This window comes from Oncorhynchus mykiss, chromosome 1, assembly GCF_013265735.2.
Source record: "Oncorhynchus mykiss isolate Arlee chromosome 1, USDA_OmykA_1.1, whole genome shotgun sequence".
Lineage (NCBI taxonomy): Eukaryota > Metazoa > Chordata > Actinopteri > Salmoniformes > Salmonidae > Oncorhynchus > Oncorhynchus mykiss.
The window spans coordinates 59,589,338-59,612,874 of NC_048565.1; the positions used below are offsets into that span (position 1 = coordinate 59,589,338).

At 41.6% G+C, this 23,537-nt stretch overlaps 1 protein-coding gene and 1 long non-coding RNA gene across 6 annotated transcripts in view; both read left to right on the forward strand.

The window, feature by feature from the left end:
• Positions 1-326: 326 nt before the first annotated feature.
• The window catches only part of cxcl12a (chemokine CXCL12a), a 38,591-nt gene continuing 15,380 nt past the window's right edge, over positions 327-23,537 (forward strand). The window contains exons 1-3 of the mRNA NM_001281354.1: positions 327-393; positions 6,767-6,884; positions 7,821-7,904. Coding sequence (NP_001268283.1) covers positions 327-393; positions 6,767-6,884; positions 7,821-7,904 — 269 coding nt within the window. The remainder of the gene's footprint in view (positions 394-6,766; positions 6,885-7,820; positions 7,905-23,537) is intronic.
• On the forward strand, positions 10,568-19,082 carry LOC110525860. 5 transcript variants are annotated; one of them, XR_005052258.1, is made up of 9 exons: positions 10,575-13,046; positions 13,316-13,373; positions 13,539-13,578; positions 13,960-14,043; positions 14,201-14,262; positions 14,450-14,538; positions 18,168-18,231; positions 18,369-18,509; positions 18,736-19,082. It is a non-coding gene; the product is annotated as an uncharacterized LOC110525860 (long non-coding RNA). The 5 variants fall into 5 exon arrangements; XR_005052256.1 differs by having other exon boundaries at positions 10,576-13,373; XR_002473834.2 differs by having other exon boundaries at positions 10,568-13,046; positions 13,316-14,043.

Here is a 23,537-nt window from a genome sequence, read left to right on the forward strand (position 1 = left end):
TAAACACTATCAATTCCAGTTTCCAAAGTCAAAGATACAGAATTTGCCATCATGCCACCAGCCTGAGGTTAAGGCAGAGGAAGTTTGCCCAGATTTCCGTACCACTTTGATTTAGATCCAGAGCTCTAGAGGAAACTCGGTTTTCAGGGGGTCATATATCAAATCCACATTCATTTCCACTTAATTTGTTCATCGTCAGACACTCCCACTTTCCCGTTGTCCCCATTGCACCATACATAAATTCAACAATCCGACACACTCGCCCACTGTCACAGTGTGCTCTGGACTCTACACTGAACGGATTACCGGTATCGTTATCGTTCATCATGGATTTGAAACTCTTGGCGGTTATGTCTGTGCTTGCTGTGGCGACATACGTTCCTTTCGCACAAGGTAGGCTACTTTGGATGAGTTTAGCTATGATATCTGTTATTCGTTATTCAAATAAAGCATTGTGTGGAGGTTTTCTATAGCCCCGCGGGGCGGTTCTGTGTGTGTCCATGTTCTGCGGCTGTTTTAGTGAGACGTGCAGCTGCTGATTTCTGCTAAATTTGCCACTCATAATAATAATAATAATACGTTGTTCAATCGGTCTGCCTAGTTTACACCATGCTTGAGCTACATCGAATTCGATAATGCATGTTATGGGGGTGTTCACAAACGCGCTTTGGTGATGAAATGTTCCTTATGTTATAAAATACATTTTACATATACAAATATGGTTATTCGTGTTCTGAATAGTTCAGTGTGGTCTTTCTCTAACATTGCATCCCAAAAAGTTTCGTAACCAAAAAATTTCGTAACCTAATACAACCGTGCAACTTTATTGCAGCAACTTCTTACGTGTTGTGGTGGTTGTCTTCAAAGTTTCACTTGTCGCAAAAAAAATCTAAATTAGCATGACATGAGCTGAACTAAACGTATAAGTCTTTGAAAATAAAAAGCTTGCTGTACACTCAATGCTCCGTTGACATTTCACAGAGATATGCTTGTTTTTGTGGGAGATCTTCAAAAAAGAACAGGAATTTCGCATTAATATGAAATGCATATACTAAAATATTAAAATACTACATGTCTTGTCTCAAAATCGATATCTATCTTGCCTCTATATTGTTTTATGGCCTGCGGATTCTAGAAAAAAAGGACAAATTTAACAGTAAAGTAAGCCTGCCAAGTAGCCTTTATTCTCGCACAGCCTCCAGCTAGGGCTCCACGATTTGGACAAAATATGTAATTGCGATTATTTTTTGGGCCAGATATTGCAATTGCGATTATGAATTGGGATTTTCAAAAACTTGGGTGAAACTGTTGTAATTCCTTCAGACAAGTATCAGGGTAGAGAACATCACTTCTAAAATTAGATCATATGAATGAATACATGCTGTGCTAACTGAATACACAACCAAATTAAACAAACAATTTCTAACATTGTTATAGGCTACATATTATAATATATAGAATTATTACACTTACATACTAACAAACATACATTTTTAACTTGATCATCAAAATATAGAGTGCTATAAGCGCAGCAGTTGTTCATTAATGAATGAATAACATTATGAGTTCCTATTTCCTATTTTACCATTATGAGATCTTAAATAACCTAAGTGAATTATTTATTCAGGCAGCCATAGGCTGCAGATGCAATAGGAAGCTTATGATTGTGTAATTATGTAATTTCAATCATTATAATTGACATTTTAAGTCAAAGTGCCTTAAAAACATTTAACACGGAGCCTACCAATTTCAAGATGCAGCCTCTGTCCAAAACATTGGAATCTGGTCCAGTTATTTAACGGGACATGTTTCAACTTCCCCCTTAATTTTATAGGTACATTGTTGGGATAGCTACTTGGGAGAAATATGTGCAAGATGGAATCTTGTATCTCCTGTCCAGCTTGTTTATCATTCTTTTGACGCCCTCTTTGCAGACTGTGTAATAAGGACCATGTCTTTGGCTATGTGATAGGTTAACCTCTGTGATTTCTAAATGTCTATTGGATGTTTCTCCCTACCTTACACTTGAAAACGCATTTGCAATCAATGCTTGTTTAAGGCAGGTGGTTGGTCGTGGCAGAGGGACTTTGCTGCTGTCTGGCGTTTTTTTTTACATCATGCAATCTTCTTAATGTAGGGAATGGTTATTCTTCTTCAAATGATTGAATACATTTGCCTCATGTTGCCTCTCGTTGTTACCACAAATTACATGCTGACCAGCGTGAGCATTGCAAAAATAAATGTACATACATGTTATTCAGTCATTGCACCCACACTGCTTCTGCACGTCAGCGTGGCCATGCGCTAAAATATAACTATTTGTGATGCTCGATGTGCCTCAAGTCCTGCCTCTCCCATCTCCTCATTGGTTTTTAGGAGCATATACCCATGTGCCATCTCCTCATTGGTTTTTAGGAGCATATACCCACATAGGTAATTAAAAGATGAACTGAGGTCCACACTCCAGTCGGTTGTGGTAATGCACCTTTTAAAGTTGGTTGCCAACCGCCATATAAAGTCCAAAGGAGAAGAAGAAGTCTGAAGGAGGAGAGATTACTAGAAACAAACTCGGTTTACCCATTTATCTGTGGATTAATTGTCGGAGTAGAGGACCTTGTGCATTTCAGGTAAAATAACAACCCAATGTTTATATCCCAGGAGAAATTAGCTAGCAACAACAAGTTAGCTAGCTAAATTGCCATACATCTTTTATGCTTTTCGCCCTGTCCCCGAATTAATATAGTTGGTTTAGAGTTTGTTTTAATATTTCAACCTGCGTGTCCTGATCTGTCTGATGTGAGTGGACAAAATGAACATGCGCGCGATGGCGCACACAGACAAACACGCTCGTGCGCCAATAATAAATGCAATTGCAAAAAGTCAAATAACTTTTATCTACAAAATTAACATGATTTACCAATTGGTCAAAATATGCATTTTTATTAGACACCCTAGCATGTATTTGATTTGTAGTGGCCCTAGCACAATTATTTTTTTCCTGATCTGATTTCCTGATCTGATTCCTGTCAACTATTTTATGTTATTTATTACAGTTTAAAATCATTGAAAGAGTGCTTCCGGTTAAACATGCTTTATTTGGATGATTCATTGGCTAGTTCCACATTCACTTTCAAATAGCATGTGAAAATCATTTTATTTTCAAATAAACTGTTCAAATGAATGGCCCTTTTGAATTTATCTTTAGTGTCATATTCCCCATGAGCAGCAATAACAAGTAGCCTAGGCATTTATAAAGCATTTATAGTCTACTCGTTGTGCGTAAAGCAACACCACCAGGGCACGACAACTCCAGCAGTGCGTGCATGTGGGTCTATTTATAAACATGGTTTCCATTGAGTATTTCCTACACTGGACCACTAATAATCTGCCATTTTTTTTTCATGTAATTACATTAAGATAGAAGCTATAGTCATAAAAAATTAACAAGTTGATTAAAAACCTATGTTTAACCCTTTATTATGGTTGGTGTCTTGACGGATTTGTTCACAAACGTGTGGCATAAAAAGTGTCAGTTGTCGTTATATCATATATTAAGCATTAATGGTTATATTTTACAATAAACTCGAACCCTGTAAGAATCCTAGATCTAGCTGTCGGAGGTTTTTTTTGTATAGCGCTCTCAGAAATGCAGTGTAACTAAGTAACATTTCATGTCTCCTTATGTTATGGGGGGGAAAACAACCCTAATAAATGCGATTTCAAAATGGAATGCTTAAAACCAAAAGAGTCACTTTACCTTGATGCTTAAAACCTAAATAAATACTGTTCTTAACGTGGTTCTTCAACAATTAGTGTAATACTTGTTGGATGCGCATTTGGTGTCCAGGTGATTAGTTACGCCGTGATATTTTCACACATCGTTATCTGATCCAGGAAGGCTGAATGTCAGTCAAGTGGCGAACAGCCGTTGTGATATCGCATGCGATGCATTTACAGTCCAAGTGCTGGACAAAAAGGTGTTTGGACATTTTGGCGTCTCATTCGTTAATGCCGGTGAAGACAGTTGTGCCTGGATCCACGTTAGATTTCATATCCCTAGCGAATATTATTCCAATTTGTTGTTATTTTTTACATTTGCTCAGGATATTTATTGCATTATTACCTACAGCCGAAAATAACTTTGGGATATTAGATCAGTCAATCAGTCACCAGCATTTCGACCAGAAATGAGATTGCCTTAAAATGTGGAGATGTATGTTTCATGCTGACACCACGACATCTCTCAAGGAACTACACTGACCTTTGTGCAACCTGGAAACCGCATATCTGAGAATAAAATGTACGTACGTATACACTGACTCGGTGACAGAGTTCATTTAGAAAGTGCATAGAGGATGTTGTTCCCACTGTGATGATAATATCCTAACAAAAAACCATTTTCACAAAAAGTCCAGCTAAGCCCTCCGTAAGGCAATCAAACGGGCAAAACGTCAGTAGAGAGACAGTGGAGTCACAATTCTTAAACTCAGACACGAGAAGTATGTGGCAGGGATTCCAGACAATAACAGATTCTAAACGTTGCGGACACTGACGCCTTGCTCCCAGACAAGCTAAACACCTTCTTCGCCCATTTTGAGGAAAACACAGTGCCGCCGAAGCAACTCTCGTTCTCCATGGCCAACCTGAGTAAGATATTTAAGCGTGTTAACCCTCGCAAGGCTGCCGGCCCAGACGACATCCCTTGCCACGTCCTCAGACGCTGGCTGGAGTGTTTGCGGACATATCCTATCTCTCCCTATCCCAGTCTGTTGTCCCAACTTGCTTCAAGATGTCCACCATTGTTCCTGTACCCAAGATAGTGAAGGTAATTTAACTAAAATTATGTCATCAAGAGGTGCTTTGAGAGGCTAGTTAAGGCTCATATCACCTCCACCTTACACAATACCCTAGACCCACTACAATCTGCATACCGCCTCAACAGATCCACGGATGACGCAATCACCATCACATTGCACACTGCCCTATACCATCTGGACAAGAGGAATACCTATGCAAGAATGCTGTTCATTAACTACAGCTTAACCTTCTCCATAGTGCCTTTCAAGCTCATCACTAAGCTCGGGGCCCTGGGTCTGAGCCCGCCTTGTGCAACTGGGTCGTGAACTTCCTGACGGGCCAACCCCAGGTGGTGACGGTATACAACAACACCTTCTCTACGCTGATCCTCAACACGTGCTCAGGCCCCTCCTGTACACCCATGACTGCTTGAGTCTCCAACTCAATCATCAAGTTTGCAGACGACACAACAGTGGTAGTGATTACCAACAATGGCGAGACAGCCTACAGGAGTGGAGACGGTAAAAGTCTGCAAATTCCTCAGTCCAACAGTGCAGTAATACCTAACAATACACACAAATCCAAAAAGAAAAGAATGGGAAAAAAATATTGAAATTTTAGAACAGGTAATGTCAGAGTCCAGAATATATATACACTGAATGTACTAAACATTAGTAGAGACATAGACTGACCAAGTGAATCCAGGTGAAAGCTATGATCCCTTATTGATGTCACCTGTTAAATCCACTTCAATCAGCGTAGAAACAGGTTAAAGAAGGATGTTTAAGCCTTGAGACAATTGAGACATGGATTGTGTATGTGTGCCATTCAGAGTGTAAATGGGCAAGACAACATATTTAAGTGCCTTTGAACGGGGTATGGTAGTAGGTGCCAGGTGTACCAGTTTGAACACATTTACGGGGTGACTTTAATAAAATATTCTACTTCTATGCAAATGTTGTTGATCATTACAATAAAATAAGTCCCAAATGGAAAGGAAACACATTGTTTGTCATCTGTAGCCCCATGAAATCAGCCAAAATAAGCTCAATAAGTCAATGCATGCACACACTCCTATTTATTATACAATCACCTGTATTGCGAATAGGCCTAGGCTACATAGAGATGTACTTTTCTAATAAACACTTACCATTGTTATTATGCAGTTAGATTGGTGAAAACAAAGTCAAATTGAAAATGTAAAAAAATGATAATGTGATGATAATGAACTGTCTCAAATGATGCCCAACGATTATGATGCCCAAACTCAAATGATGCCCAACGATTAACCAGAGCAGTAGCTGAGTTTAAAGGCTTCCAAACTTGCAGTGAGCACAAGCCAAAACAGACCAAAGACATGGCAAATACTCAACCATTAACCATAAGTTTGAGATTTGCTGCCACTCCAATCTGTCCCCTGTACACATGTAATTGTGGGGACACTACCACGTATCAGTTAAATTGGTACAGCACTCTCACTCACGGGTGCAACAAATTGAGCCTCTTACAAGGCAGATCTCAAAATATGTTAATGAGCCAGAAACAACAATACCGTGCCGCCAGTAGTGGTTAAAAGGTTTTAGGAGCTCCATAAATACTGTAGGGTACTGTATTCAATTTACTATAAATAAATAATACGGTACGTTGCTTTTAGTTTTATTGTATAACACTGTAAAATGCAGTGCATATAGCATCAATTCTGTAAAACACATTTAAGGTATTTTACAGTGCATTCTACAGTGTTTTACTGTTGAAATTACCGAAAAGTCTTACAGTGTAGGATAATATCAATGTTGTTCCTGTTCTACTTGACAGTGGGGGCCTTGCTCCTCTCTGACAGTATTTTTTCACTTGGCCTTGTGTTCTCTCCTGGTTTCTGACAAAATGAGGTGGGGTTTTCATGTTCTCCACTTGTCTCTTAATGATACTGTATATTATATTCATGTTCTCTGTTCTACCCCCTCTTCAGCTAAGCCCATCAGTATGATGGAGAGGTGCTGGTGTCGTTCTACAGTTAACACCGTCCCCCAGCGCAACATCCGAGAACTGAAGTTCCTACACACACCCAACTGCCCCTTCCAAGTGATGTGAGTACCACGCCAACACAAACATGCACCGGTTATAGGCAAGATCATGCACTAAAAGGGGTGACAGGTCTCTCCTTCTGGTCGGACATTTCACACCATCAATCTCATGGAGCTGACAGCCAGTGAAAGGAGCTCCTGAGGCGCACACACACACACGCACACACACACAAATACACACACACACTCTCGCTCTCTCTTCTCTCTCTCTCACACACACACACTCTCTCTCTCTTCCACACACACACACATACACACTCAATCGCTCTCTCTCTTCTCTCACACACACACACACACACACACACACACACACACACACACATTCCCAGGACCTTTAAAAGTGGTGACAGGTCTCTCCTTCTTTTTTGGACATTCCACACCATCAATCCCATGGAGCTGACGGCCAGTGAACGGAGCCCCTGAGGGGCACACACACACACACACACACACACACACACACACACACACACACACACACACACACACACACACACACACACACACACACACACACACACACACACACACACTTCTGATAGTCTTCTCATTGTCTATTCTGTAAGCCATGCACACATAATTAGACACATCCATAGGAAGCGTATCATGAAAAATTGTGTGTGTGGGGGGTTGGGAATTGGATGCAGTTTTGTTTTCAACAGGAAAACATTAATAGCAGCTCTAAATAATTGGCCTGTCTTTCCTCTTACTCCTAACTGATAGGGTCTGATACTGCTCAACATTATGAGATGTGTGTGTGTGTGTGTGTGTGTGTGTGTGTGTGTGTGTGTGTGTGTGTGTGTGTGTGTGTGCATGTGTGTGCATGTGCGTGATTAATTAGGTATTCCAGTGTGCTGGAATGGAACAGGGCACCAGAAGCTATCAATCTCATTCTTTCTTCTTTCTCAATTAATCTTATCCCTCTATTTTCTCTCTTTGCAGTGCCAAGCTGAAGAACCACAAGGAGGTGTGTATCAACCCCGAGACCAAGTGGCTGCAGCAGTACCTGAAGAATGCCCTCAACAAGTAAGGGACCCTTTAAGAGAATCTACAACCTAAAACACATTCATGTCTACACAGAAACATGGTATCATTCTCCTCAGAAAATGACATTTTCTCTATTCTCCACTTCATCAGGACATACAGTACAGTAGTAAAGTAGTACACGCTCAGGGCCAAATCTGAACTTGATCTGCATGTGTGCATAACTTTTCATGCACGTCTGCCAGTGACATTCATAGGCTACATGATTTAGGGGAAAGTCAAGGTTATGCGTGCAGAAATTAAATGATAAGGATAAGCCTGGATAGCGCTACAAAAAAAGTGATACATTTTTATTTAACTAAATCAGACGGACTGGGCATATTCAGGATAGCCTGAACACAGATGCAACATAACATTTATGGGTAGCACTTTAGTATACAGTGTTGAAATAAGAGTTTAACGTCCGGAAAGTACCAGGAAACAACAGCGAAGTAAGTCAGAAACAACCAGATAAGAATGTGGTAATTACTCATTAAAAGTTAGTTTGTTGCTGCTAAATATTGATATAAAGAGTGATGAATCCATTTGTATTTGTCACATGCGCACAATACAACAAGTGTAGGCCTTACTGTGAAATGCTAACTTACAAGTCGTTAACTTACAAGTCGTCCAGTTAAGAGAAATAAGAGTTAAGAAAATATTAACTAAATAAACTAAAGTGAAAAAAAGTTACACAACAAATAACAATAACGAAGCCAAATCCAGGGGGTACCGGTACCGAGTCAATGTGCGGGGGTACAGGTTAGTCAAGGTAATTGAGGTAATATGTACATGTACAATGCATTCGGAAAGTATTCAGACCACTTGTCTTTTTCCACATTTTGTTACGTTAAAGCCTTATTCTAAAATGTATTACATATTTTTTCCCCCTCATGAGTCTACACACAATAGCCCATAATGACAAAGCAAAACAGATTTTTAGACAGATTTTTTTAAATGTATAAAAAAAAACACTGTAAATAACTATTTACATAAGTATTCAGACCCTTTACTCAGTACTTTGTTGAAACACCTTTGGCTGCAATTATAGCCTTGAGTCTTCTTGGGTATGACGCTACAAGTTTGGCAAACCTCTATTTGGGCAGTTTCTCCCGTTCTTCTCTGCAGAGTCTCTCAAGCTCTGTCAGGTTGGATGGGGAGCGTCGCTGCACAGGTTTTTTCAGGTCTCTCCAGAGATGTTCGGTCAGGTTCATGCTCTGGCTGGGCCACTCAAGGACATTCAGAGACTTGTCCCGAAGCCACTCCTGCGTAGTCCTGGCTGTGTGCTTAGGGCCATTATCCTGTTGGAAGGTGAACCTTCACCCCAATCTGAGGTCCTGAGAGATCTGGAGCAGGATTTCATCAAGGATCTCTGTTCTTTGCTCCTTTCATCTTTCCCTCAATCCTGATTAGTCTCCCAGTCCCTGCCGCTGAAAAACATCCCCACAGCATGATGCTGCCACTACCATGCTTTACCATAGGGATGGTGCCTGGTTTCCTTCAGATGTGATGCTTGCCATTCAGGCCAAAAAGTTCAATATTGGTTTCATCAGACCATCTTGTTTCTCATGGTCTGAGTCCTTGAGATGCCTTTTGGCAAACTCCAAGCGGGCTGTCATGTTCCTTTTACTGAGGAGTGGCGTCCGTCTGGCCACTCTACCATAAAAGCTTGATTGGCAGAGTACTGCAGAGATGGTTGTCCTTCAGGAAGGTTCTCCCATCTCCACAGAGGAACTCTGGAACTCTGTCAGAGTGACCATTGGGTTCTTGGTCAACTCCCTGACCTTCTCCCCCGATTGCTCAGTCAGGCCAGCTCTAGGAAGAGTCTTGGTGGTTCCAAACTTCTTACATTTAAGATTGATGGAGGCCTCTGTGTTCCTGTGGACCTTCAAGGATGCAGAAATATTTTGGTACCCTTCCCCAGATCTGTGCCTCGACACAATCTTATCTCGGCGCTCTACTGACAAGTCCTTCGACCTCATGGCTTGGTTTTTGCTCTGACATGCACTGTCAACTGTGGGACCTTAAATAGACAGGTGTGTGCCTTTCCAAATCATGCCCAATCAATTGAGTTTACCACAGGTGGACTCAAGTTGTAGAAACATCTCAAGGATGATCAGTGGAAACAGGATGCACCTGGGCTCATTTTCGAGTCTCATAGCAAAGGGTCTGAATACTTTGTAAATAAGGTATTTCTGTTCCAACATTTATAAAAACTAGATTGATGAGGGGGAAATAAAATAAAAATATATATTTTAGAATCAGACTGAAATGTAACAAAATGTAGAAAAAGTCTACATTGAATACATTAATACTTTCCATATGCACTGTAGGTAGGGAAAAAGTTACTATGCATAGATAATAAACAGCGAGTAGCAGCAGAATATAAAAAGTCTAGGTCAATGCTAATAGTCCAGGAAACCATTTGTTTAACTTTTCAGCAGTCTTATGGTTTGGGGGTAGAAGCTGTTAAGGAACCTTTTGGAGCTAGACTTGGCGCTCCGTAGTGCTTGCCATGCGCAGCAGAGAGAAAGTCTATAACTAGGGTGGCTGGAATCTGACAATTTTTAGGGCCTTCTTTTGGTATAGAGGTCCTGGATGGCAGGAAACTTGGTCCCGGTGATGTAGCGCCTTGTGGTCTGCTGCCGAGCAGTTGCCATACCATGCAACCGGTCAGGATGCTCTCGATGGTGCAGCTGTAGAACGTTTTGAGGATCTGAGGACCCATGCCAAATCATTTTCAGTCTCCTGAGGGGGAATAGGCATTGTCGTGGCCTCTTCACAACTGTCTTGGTGTGTATGGACCATGATAGTGTCGTGACATGACTACCATTAATGTGTTGATGGCTATTTTATCAAATCAATTAACTGTGTTGAATTAATACATTATTAAATTAATCATGTAACAATGAACTCATTAGTAACATGGGGCACCATGGAAGAAGTTTGTTTTATGAGTTACTGTTTCCCAAATTAACTCAAGAATATACTAGAATGTATCATTATCATACCAGTCATCCATTAATCAGTATTATCTCATATCAGTCTCATTCTAACATTGCAAAATTCTTGGATATCTGCAGGAACCCGAGTCTAAATAATGATTCAAAGATGCACAAATTGGTTTAATTATTTATTTACTAACTAAATAATCACACAGACATACACAAACAGTATAGGTTGAATTGATTTCTAACATAATGCAATGAAAAGTCCCTAGTGGACTAACTCGATATGATGGCTTGTTACACCGTGAAAGGGGTGGGGACAGAAAGAGTGGGAGAGACAGAGAGTTGGAAAAATATGCTCATGGGAATGTGAATACATTACACATGAATGGCTGCTCAATCGAAAATAATTGCAATGTATATATTTAAGCTTGTATGTTTTTGTCGTTGCTCTCTGTTGACATCGCCCGGTCCGTCTATGGGGAGTCGTTCGACAGTAGTCTCTGGTTTGTCCACCAGAGGTAACAATGTCTTTTGTAGTTGTAGTAGGCTTTCTTTGTCTCTGAGTGTTCGTTAGACTGGATCCTTCAGATATACACACGCGGTGGTCTTTGGGTCGAGTTTACTAGACTAACAGTACTTAAACAGCTGCAGACTGAATGTTCCGATGTAGTCTTTATCTTCTTCACTCGCGTGGAGAGTTTCTAAACATTTCGTAACGTTCAGCTCACGCTGTTGGTCACGCTGGTCTATATTTAAATTGCAACCATTTCAACGTTTTCAGCCCACGCTGCACGTATATTGGTCTTGTAATTTTTAACCATTTTAACATGTAGCCACCGCTCCATGCTTTCTGGTCTGTATGTTAATTCTTCAGCAAGTCCTTTTAAGCACTCGCCTTGGAGGGCGGTTCCATCATGTTGCCATAATGTTGCCACAAAATCACATTTAATCTTTTCACAAATAGTTTCATATTTAATCATATAAAGTTGGTGAAGACGAATGTTCTGAATGGACTCTAAAATTGGAGTGGAGGATACGTGTGTGAATGATAAGGAATCGCTTCTTGTTTGGATGCTTTTGTTGAGTAAGGGTGCATATGTGGGAGACCCGTTTGAGGTGTCGAAAATGGTGAAGTATGCACTGGGTCAGAGTGACCTGGAATTGTTTAATTTGGATTAATTGTATTTATGAAGAACAGAGATTGCAGTGAGCCTTAAAATAATCTGGACAGGGCCTCCTGAGTGGCGCAGCGGTCTAAAGCACTGCATCGCAGTGCTAGAGGCGTCACTACAGACCCTGGTTCTGTGCCGCAGCCAGCTGCGACCGGGAGACCCATGAGGCGGCGTGCAATTTGCCCAGCGTCGTCCGGGTTAGGGGAGGGTTTGGCCGGCCGGCCGGGTTGTCCTTGTCCCACTGCTTTAGAGACTTCTGTGGCGGGCCGGACGCATGCAGGCTGACTTCAGTCGCCAGTTGTACGGTGTTTCCTTCGACACATTGGTGCGACTGGCTTCCGGGTTAAGCGAAGCAGTGTGTCAAGAAGCAGTGTGGCTCGGCAGGGCTATGTTTCGGAGGACGCATGGCTCTCGACCTTCGCCTTTCCCGAGTCCGTACAGGAGTTTCAGCGATGGGACAAGACTGTCTCTGGATATCACGAAATTGGGGAGAAAAAGGGGTAAAAAGTCAAATATATATATATAACATCCGGACAATAGAAGTTTTGTGTTTTAAACTTCGGAGTAGAGCACCCATCAAAGGAGTCATGTGACGAAGGATGTTCAGGTTCAATACCTGAAGAGAATTCCTAGTGTGGTTGGTGCCCGCCGTCTGACCCGCTGGGTGAATGGAGAAAAAGAAAAAGGTCTGTCGGCCCTGTTGTTTTTTTGGTAAAGAGCAAATACGTATGTGAAGCTTAGTTTTGTAAGATACACTGTAAGAGCTTTCATCCCCAAACCATTGCAGTATAAGAATTGTAAAGGATTTGGCAATGTTTCAAGTGTGTGCAGATGGACAGTTTAGTTTAGTTTAGTTTATTTATTTATTTTTGGAGTTTGCTAGTTTTTTGCTAGTTTGTTCCATTTTTAGGAATCCTGTTTCCATCCCGCACGGTAGTTGGTGGGATGCACATTAAATTGTGCGATCACCATATACCATAGAAGAAGAAGAAATGTTTTGAGAAGAATAAACATTGTGAAATGTGAGTATTATGTTTATTTATTCAACAAATTACATTAAAATGTTAATCTTTCATATGATGGTTAAATTGAATCATTAGGACATAACGCAGAGTCAGGTCTCTAGCCAAGCTAGCTACCAGGTGATCTTGTCATTTTTACACTATGAACAATTAATTGTATATTCAGGAATATGTCAATGATATAGGAATGCACAGTTTTAAAATCCTGAATTGGTGATCTTGCTAGGCAGCTAATGACAAATCATATTTTTCAAACTGTTTTCATTCAGGGACGAAAGAGGACAATATATTGGCAGGACAAAACACTCTTTCCCGACTGGTGTGAGGGTAAGAAATTGGAACATTATCTGATAAAAATAAGCAAGAAATGCTTTTAGCTGTGCTCTGCTTACTTGCTAGCTAGCCAAATCATTTGTTGTGCGTTGTTTGATTTATGTGCTGTTTTCCAGTCAATGATCATGCATGCCGTCTCTGTTTACTTCCTCTTGTCAGTTTCCTCCCTCTGTCTCGTGTTCCACCATTGGGGTTAAAGGTAATGTTACAAGTTAAATAAAAGGCTAATTGTAATCATAGTGTTAAGACTTTGATCTGTACAAATGATCAATTGACGCACAGGCTATGTTATGACCATGGTTCAAAATAATCTAAAGAATAAACGGTAAACCAGGTTAAGCTATATAGGCTACCTAAGCTAAGTCATTGTTATGAAGAATATGTTTTGAAGTATGAAATTAGGGGTTAACAAGTCAGGGTAACAAGCCCCAGCTGAGACAGGTCAGGTAGCCTGACAAGGGTTTGGCTGCTCTCTGCAAACACTGTCCCCATTTCTATATGTACATGAACACGACCCCACTCTCTGTCTCTGTTCCAGTGTATCTATATTAACCCTGTCGTCTCTATGTCATGGTTCCAGTCTATCTGCAGGTGACCAGGTGGACCTCTTCACCAGGCAGGCCTTCGCTGCAGTCTTACATCACCAGCAAAGGTCTATGAAGAGGTACTTTATGTATGGACAAAGCACTTGGTATTCAATGATTGGGTCTTTACTGTATCATTACTGTATGAAGAATGTGTTGCACACGAATAGAATCATAGTTAGTATTATTAAAACATATGGATCTCTTATATTATAACAGTGTATTACCCCCCCTCAGATTAAGATCGTGCTTCCAACCTGCTGCCTGGATACCTCAGCATCCACGAGGGCATCATCAAGGTAAGGGTAGGAGAGGGGAAGGTAGGACAGAGAAGGGACGGGAAGGGAATATAATAGAATTCAGAGTGATTCACATTTAAAAGTATTCCATGTAACCCACTGCCTCCGACCAGTAATGGTCTCTACTCAGCCTCAATAAAGATTTAGCTGTTTTCCGGGTTCCTTAGATACTATGTTTTCTTTTCAGCATTCTGGTCCAGTGATTAAATGGGTTGATGGAGGGAAGCCATTATTAGGTGTCAACTCACCTGGTCTCTACTGAGTGTCTACACACAGGTCTGTACTACTCACCAAATCAGTAAGGGTGTGTCTGTGACAAATCAAATCAAATTGTATTTGTCACATGCGCCGAATACAACAGGTGAAATGTTTACTTACAAGCCCCTAACCAACAATGCAGTAAAAAAATAAGTAATAATAAGAAGAAATAAAAGTAAAAAGTAATTAAAGAGCAGCAGTAAAATAACAATAGCGAGACTATATACAGCGGGGTACCTGTACAGAGTCAATGTGCAGGGGGCACCGGTTAGTTGAGGTAATATGTACATGTAGGTAGAGTTATTAAAGTGAGTATGCATCGATGATAACAACAGAGAGTAGCAGCGGTGTAAAAGAGGGAGGGCAATGCAAATAGTCTGGGTAGCCATTTGATTAGATGTTCAGGAGTCTTATGGCTTGGGGGTAGAAGCTGTTTAGAAGGCTCTTGGACCTAGACTTGGCGTTCTGGTACCGCTTCCCGTGCGGTAGCAGAGTGACCGGCCTATGACTAGGGTGGCTGGAGTCTTCACGACTGTCTTGGTGTGCTTGGACCATGTTAGTTTGTTGGTGATGTGGACACCAAGGAACTTCAAGCTCTCAAACTGCGCCACTACAGCCCCGTCGATGAGAATGGGGGCGTGCTTGGTCCTCTTTTTCCTGTAGTCCACAATCATCTCCTTTGTCTTGAGGGAGAGGTTGTTGTCCTGACACAACACGGCCAGGTCTCTGACCTCCCTATAGGCTGTCTCATCGTTGTCGGTGATCAGGCCTACCACTGTTGTGTCATTGGCAAAATTATTGATGGTGTTGGAGTCGTACCTGGCCGTGCAGTTATGAGTGAACAGGGAGTACAGGAGGGGACTGAGCACGCACCCCTGAGGGGCCCCTGTGTTGAGGATCAGCGTGGCGGATGTGTTGTTACCTACCCTTACCACCTGGGGGCGGCCTGTCAGGAAGTCCAGGATCCAGTTGCAGCGGGAGGCGTTTAGTCCCAGGGTGCTTAGCTTGTTGATGAGCTTTGAGGGCACTATGGTGTTGAACGCTGAGCTGTAGTCAATGAATAGCATTCTTCCATAGGTGTTCCTTTTGTTCAGGTGGGAAAGGGAAGTATGGAGTATAATAGAGATTGCATCATCTGTGGATCTGTTAGGGCGGTATGCAAATTGAGTGGGTCTAGGGTTTATGGGATAATGGTGTTGATGTGAGCCATGACCAACCAATGTGAGTGCTATGGGTCGGTAGTCATTTAGGCAGGTTACCTTAGTGTTCTTGGGCACCGGGACTGTGGTGGTCTGCTTAAAACATGTTGGTATTCCAGACTCGGACAGGGAGAGGTTGAAAATGTCAGTGAAGACACTTGCCAGCATGCTTACAGTACACATCCTGGTAATCCGTCTGGCCCTACAGCCTTGTGGATGTTGACCTGTTTAAAGGTCTTCCTCACATTGGCTGCTGAGAGCGTGATCTCACGGTCTTCCGGAACAGCTGGTGCTCTCATGCATGTTTCAGTGTTATTTGCCTCGAAGGGAGCATAGAAGTAGTTTAGCTTGTCTGGTAGGCTCGTGTTACTGGTTTGCAAGCCCTGCCACATTCAACGAGCGTCAGAGCCGTTGTAGTACGATTCGATCTTAGTCCTGTATTGATACTTTTCCTGTTTGATGGTTCGTCTGAGGGCAAAGCGGGATTTCTTATAAGCTTCTGGGTTAGAGTCCCGCTCCTTGGATGAGGCAGCTCTAGCCTTTAGCTCAGTGCGGATGTTGCCTGTAATCCATGGCTTCTGGTTGGGGTATTACGTACAGTAACTGTGGGACAACGTCATCGATGCACTTATTGATGAAGCCAATGACTGATGTGGTGTACTCCTCAATGCCATTGGAGGAATCCCAGAATATTTTCCAGTCTGTGCCAGCAAAACAGTCCTGTAGCTTAGCATCTGTTTCATCTGACCACTTTTATTGATCGAGTCACTGGTGCTTCCTGCTTTAATTTTTGCTTGTAAGTTGGAATCAGGAGGATAGAATTATGGTCAGATTTGCCAAATAGAGGGTGAGGGAAAGCTTTGTATGCGTCTCTGTGTGTGGAGTAAAGGTGGTCCAGAGTTGTTTTCCCTCTGGTTGAACATTTAACAACCAACAATGCAGTTTTAAGAAAATAACCCCCCAAAAAAGGGTAAGAGATAAGAATAACAAATAGTTAAAGAGCAGCAGTAAATAACAATAGCGGGGCCATATACAAGGGGTACCGGTCAATGTACAGAGGCACCGGTGTCGAGGTAATATGTAGATGTAGGTGGAGTTATTAAAGTGACTATGCATAGATAATAACAGAACGGAGCAGCAGCTTGGGGGGGGAGGGTCAATGCAAATAGTCTGGGTAGCCATTTGATTAGATGTTCAGGAGTCTTATGGTTTGGGGCTGTCTAGAAGCCTCTTGGATCTAGACTTGGTGCTCCAATACCGATTGCCGTGCGGTAGCAGGGAGAACAGTCTATGACTAGGGTGGCTGGAGTCTTTGACAATTTTTAGGGCCTTCCTCTAACACCGCCTGGTATAGAGGTCCTGGATGGCAGGAAGCTTGGCCCCGGTGATGTACTGGGCCATGCACTCTACCCTCTGGAGTACCTTGTGGTCGGAGGCCGAGCAGTTGCCATACCAGGTAGTGATGCAACCCGTCAGGATGCTCTCGATGGTGCAATTGTAAAACCTTTTGAGGATCTGTCTCCTGATGGGGAATAGGTTTTGTTGTGCCCTCTTCACGACTGTCTTGGTGTGCTTAGACCATGATAGTTTGTTGGTGATGTGAGCGCCAAGGAACTTGAAGCTCTCAACCTGTTCCACTACAGCCCCGTTGATGAGAATGGGGGTGTGCTTGGTCCTCCTTTTCCTGTAGTCCACAATCATCTCCTTTGTCTTGATTATGTTGAGGGAGCAGTTGTTGTTCTTGCACCCCACGTTAAGCTCTCCGACCTCCTTCCTATAGGCTGTCTCATCGTTGTTGGTGATCAGGCCTACCACTGTTGTATCAGCCATGACCAGCCTTTCAAAGCATTTCATGACTTGACAGTTAATGCAGTTTTTGTATTCTGATCATGTAGTTCTGATCATGGAATTTCAAACACATTGTGTCGACACCTACATTTACCGTATCCACATTGTGTCCGGATCTCTTCTTTCCGTGCTATTTCCAAATGCCAGTAAGCATTCTGCACACAGTGGCATCGACAAGATATTATAACAACACAGCAACAAAAATGTTTGGTATTTTATTAGGATCCCCATTAGCTGTTGTGAAAGCAGCATCTACTCTTCCTGGGGTCCACACAAAACATGAAACATGACATATCACAGAACATTAACAGACAAAAACAGCTCAAGGATAGAAATACAGCACATAAATGTAAAAACAGCACACGTAGCCTACATATCAATACATACACACAATATCTCGATTAAATAGGGGAGAGGCACTGTGCCGTGAGGTGTTCCTTTATCTGTTTTTTTTATAAACCAGGTTTGCTGTTCACTTGAGCAATATGAGATGGAAGAGAGTTCCATGCAATAATGGCTCTTTATAATACTGTACACTTTCTTGATATTTTAAATAGGTTGAAAGCTAAGATTAATACGGGCTGTTTCCTCTATTTCCAGAGTGATGGTTCATATTGTAGCTCACGAGTAGGGACTGGAACATCACCTCAGGTCCTATGTGAAGGTACAGTACAATCTCTACACTAAACTAGCCGTACACCTATAGACATATACCACCTCATCACTCGTGCTGATCTCATATTTATCATTGAGAGCTTTTAAGTGACCGTGGCTCTCTCTGCCCCTGGTGTCTCTCTCCAGTTTGTGTTCAAGCCAGAGCCAAACTCTGCCAGTGGGGTCAGAATGTCCATGAGGACCCTCAGAGTGTCCATGAGGAGCTGGCTAAAGCCATGACAGCCAACCTCAACCCCTCCACTTACTTCCTCACCAGCAACAAACTGCGTAAGGAACTCTGTTTTACTTTTTTTTCAGTATTATTTTTGATTATGCATATTACAAGCATTTCGCTACACCCGCAATATCATCTTCTAAATATGTGTATGTGACCAATAACATTTTGATTTGATCAACTTGATTTGTTTACAGTAAATCACTGCTGCCTTTGTTCCTTATGTGAGTGTGTGTGTTTAAGTTCATGTGTAAAGTGTGTCATCCCTATTTGTTGCAGTACTCGTGGTACTTCGTAGAAGCCCTGGTGAAGTCTATGGCCCAGCATAGGACCCAGAGTGGTAAATTCAACCTGTCTAGCAAACCAAGTTCCTCTGCATCCTTCCACCACACAGTAGAGAAAAATGCTAATGCCTCACATCAACAAGAACTACAAGAACAAACTGGACGCTGCCCGAAACGCCAACTACAGTCTGGCAGTCTTGGTGTGCCATAGACAGCCAACAAAAAATGTGTTGATTTCATTCAGAAAATTGCCACATTTAGTTCTATGGTAATGCTATTTTCTTGCTATGAGGACTGATGACTTATTGTATGCTACACGAAGCAAAATAAATACGTGCACCCTATACTATCAGGGTAGATTATTGATGTTTCTTGTGCTATGTAGAAACTATTTGCTAGTCATTTAAATAATAAAGTGGTTCGTACTGAACTGGAAACAAACTGTCTTCGACATGGAACTTGTCCCCATGCTCAGACGACACAACTACACTACAAACCACGATTAAGAAGCTCGAAACTGATGTGGCTAGCCTTATGGAACAATGCATAAATTTACAAGGTTATATGCAAAGATCCAATATCAGGATCATGGGGGTAGCTCAAGTTCTACTTCATCGGTCTCAAAGTTATTGAAGGAAGCCCTCAAATTGAATAAAGACGTCCTTGTAGACCGCTCACATCGGGACTCTCAAGCAAGTAAGCCTGGCGGAAAACCTTGCTTCATTGTGGCTAAACTGCACTACTATCAGCATTGTATGATGTTCGTCGGCGTGTCAGAGAATTTGTCCCACTTCGATGCAACTGAGCACCCATAATCTATCTTCCTGGACTATGCCCCCAGCTTTGCTTGTGACCGTGTTGCTTTCAACGATGTCAAGAGTCTGCTCCGTGGACAGACCGACGTCGGGTATGGTGTGGCTTTTCCTACCCGGCTCTGTATAACATACAATGGCATCGAAGACTATGGCCGTCATAAAGTCGAACATTCTACCATGGTCAGATGAAGCAAATGGCTGAATGTTCACCTATTTGGCAATTAGGGTAATGGACGGATGTGTTTACCTCTGCAGACTCAGTCTCTCTTTTGTAGATACTGTATAGTGTTGCCAGTGGTGTCAGTTGATATTGTTATTATTAGGCAACGTTAGTGCCTTAGTTCTGGTGAGCTAATTTTCCTTTTGTTTTAATGTTTCATTTTATTACCATGAAGCTGCTCGTTTCTATTTTTCTCGACGGTACTCGTATCCAGGGTAGATAAAGCACAGTTCTATTATTAGGTCACGTAATTTCATTAAAGACGTTGCTGCTAACATAGTGGTATTGCTGTAAGATGTGATTTATAAAATGTTTTATTCTTTCTTTTAAAACAGCCTAGTTTTGGGTTGTAAAATAAGTATTTCTTATTTATTTATTTATTTTTGCGCAACTTGTTTTAAATCTTTCACTATTTCAGTGGGGCTATCTAACCGATAGGTTTAGTGTTCCCCACCATAAACACATTAGGTGTGGATATCTTTGCACCACTGCCGTTTTAAAGGAGGGTGGATCGGTCAATCATATGATTCCAATTTTCATTCTAAAATTAGAGGAGCAGCCATTTTAATTAGTAAAAAAATACCGTTCCTAATGTCAAGTGTAGAGTCAGACTCAGCAGGCCGTGTCATTATTCTAGTAGGAATACTGTATAATACACCTGGTATCTTGGCTAACATGTATGCACCAAATTGGGATAACATTTCATTCTTCACAAATGTTTTGGACACACCACCGAATACTTCACAGATATGGACACACACCACCGAACAATTGGTGGTGATATGATTTGTGTACTGTCGCCTAGTCTGGATCGTAGCTCTTCTAAGGTATCATCTTCATCAAACACAGTATCCACAATTCAGCTATTTCTTAAGACATATGGCATATCTGATGCGTGGGGTATCTGCAATCCCACAGCTAGGGAGTATTATTTCTTCTCACCAGTTCATAAGACCTTCTCACGTATAGAGTACTTTTTCCTAGACAATACTTTTCTGCCACTTATCACCAAATGTGATTACCAAGCTATAGTCATTTCGGATCCTTCTCCTCTTACTATGAAACTACTTCTACCAAATACACATTCTAATTATCTCCCTTGCGGCTACTGCTATCAGTAGAAACCTTATTTGCTTTTATATAATCTCAATTGAGCTATTTCTCGAGCTTAATCAAACCCCTAGAATGTCTCCTACGGCAGTATGGGAATCAATGAAGGCTTATCTAAGGGGCCAAATGATTTAGTACAGCGCAGGATTAAGGAAGTGCAATGTTCAACGCCTAGGGGAACCTACAAATAAAATCTTAGAATTTGGATATGACATATTCACACTATTCATCCGTAGGTTTACTAAAACAACATTTGACACTACAGAGTTTGATCTTTTTTTAACTCGACAAAGCTGAAAATCAAATTAATAAATCTCGACACAAAAATGATGAACATGGAGAGAAATCAGGGAAATTGCAAGCACACCAGCTGCGTCAGAGAACCTCAAATCAAACCATACCTGAGATAACTGACGAGCTGGGTATCAAATGTATTGATCATTTAGAGGTCAATTCATGCTTTCATAACATTTTCTCACAATTATACACTTCGGAATCCGCTGGTAATGCTACCTTACTCGACACCCTCTTTGAGAACTTGAGCATGGGGGGGTTGGGGTGGGTTTGATTTGGTAGGGGATCCGTGTGTCTTCTGCCATCTACCTGCTCTGTCTGTTATCTGTATAATCATAAAAAAATCTGAAATTAAAAATATATATATATATATATATATATATATATTATTAATAATAATAATAAAAACAATTTAGAAAGGAAGTATGTTTTGAAGTGTCTGTCCTAAATCTGAGAGATATAATACTTTTTTTTACCCATATTTATCTGTTTTTTTGTTGGCACTAAAGTACCTCCATACTTCCATCCATTTTTAAAACTGGTACCGGGCTACCTTCAGATGAGTCTTGTGAGTGTTGTAGAGCATGTACGTGTTTGTGAGACTATCTGCTTTCGATTAGTTTATAGCCCAAACTGTTCGGACACTACAGACAGAAGTTGACACATCAGTGGTACCGACTTCAGACGAGTCCCGTGAAGCTTGTGAGGGTCGTAGAGCAAAACAACCGACAGGTAACCTTTGCTACAGAAGTTTTAGTGAGAAGACCGTAATCCTGACTAGAGACGCACCCACATAATTCAAACTTCCTCAAACGTCAGCACATATCTTGCACTGATATCAGTGCATGATTTACGCAAAATGTAGCCCATGGCGATATTGACTCATTTCATCTTACTGTCCAAAGGGAATGCACGCATCCGGCTAAAACTGGTATCCCATGTGGAATGGTTCGTACATAAAACATTCTCTATTCAGGCTGCAAAGGTGTTGATTTCCACATACTTTTGGTCATGTAGTGTAGTTCACTTAAGTCAACTTTGGTATTACTATAGGGAGTCGCACCCTAGCGACTTCAGTTGAAGGAACTACAATCACGCCTGACAAGGCCAATGAAATCCGTGCCTCGCTGGAAGCCCCGTCTTCCACAGGTGATAAGCATGAGGCGTGGAGTCATACCTACAATTATTTCACTCTTCACTTTGGTGTGAACAGGAACGATTCACGCTACTAAAATAAAACATTTGGAAAACGAGACTGTCGTACGTTGCGCCAACCAAACTGTCCCATAGTGGTAGTGTGCTCACAATATGGACTTTGTGTGCTGAAAGTTGTATTTTTCTCATAAGTTTTCTAATCACAAATAATGTATTATTCTTTAATTTACTGGTATGAGTAAAATGACTGAGACTACAGTGGCTAAGCCGGTTTCGGGGTCGAGATCATTCCCCAGTCATACGGTTATAGCATTTCTCTGAAAGATACACCGCTTGGAGCACGCTCAGGCGGCCCTCACTCAAACCAGCCCGTGTGCGCATTGACACGTACTGCGTACAAACTCCCTGGAAGTACCTGTAGCATTCTTGAGGAAACTTGGAATTAACAATGGCAACTTTCCTTTCCGGGATGCTGGCCGGGATGCTGGCCTTCTAGGCAGATTTGCAAAGAAAAGGCCATTTCAGACTGGCAAATTAAAATAAAAGATTAAGATGGGAAAAAGAACACAGACACTGGACAGAGGAACTCTGCCTAGAAGGCCAGCATCCCGGAGTCGCCTCTTCACTGTTGACATTGAGACTGGTGTTTTGCGGGTACTATTTTATGAACTGCCAGTTGAGGACTTGTGAGGCGTCTGTTTCTCAAACTAGACACTAATGTACTTGTCCTCTTGCTCAGTTGTGGGGCCTCCCACTTCTTTTTCTACTCTGGTTAGGGCCAGTTTGCACTGTTCTGTGAAGGGAGTAGTACACAGCGTTGTACAAGATCTTCCGTTTCTTGGCAGTTTCTCGCATGGAATAGCCTTCATTTCTCAGAACATGAATAGTCTGACGAGTTTCAGAAGAAAGTCTTTGTTTCTGGCCATTTTGAGCCTGTAATCGAACCCACAAATGCTGATGCTCCAGACACTTAACTAGTCCAAAGAAGGCCAGTTTTATTGCTTCTTAAATGAGCACAACAGTTGTCATCTGTGCTAACATAATTGCAAAATGGTTTACTAATGATCAATTACTCTTTTAAAGTGATAAACTTGGATTAGCTAACACAACCTGCCATTGGAACACAGGAGTGATGGTTGCTGATAATGGGCCTCTGTACGCTTATGTAGATATTCCATTTAAAAAGTCAGCTTTTTCCAGCTA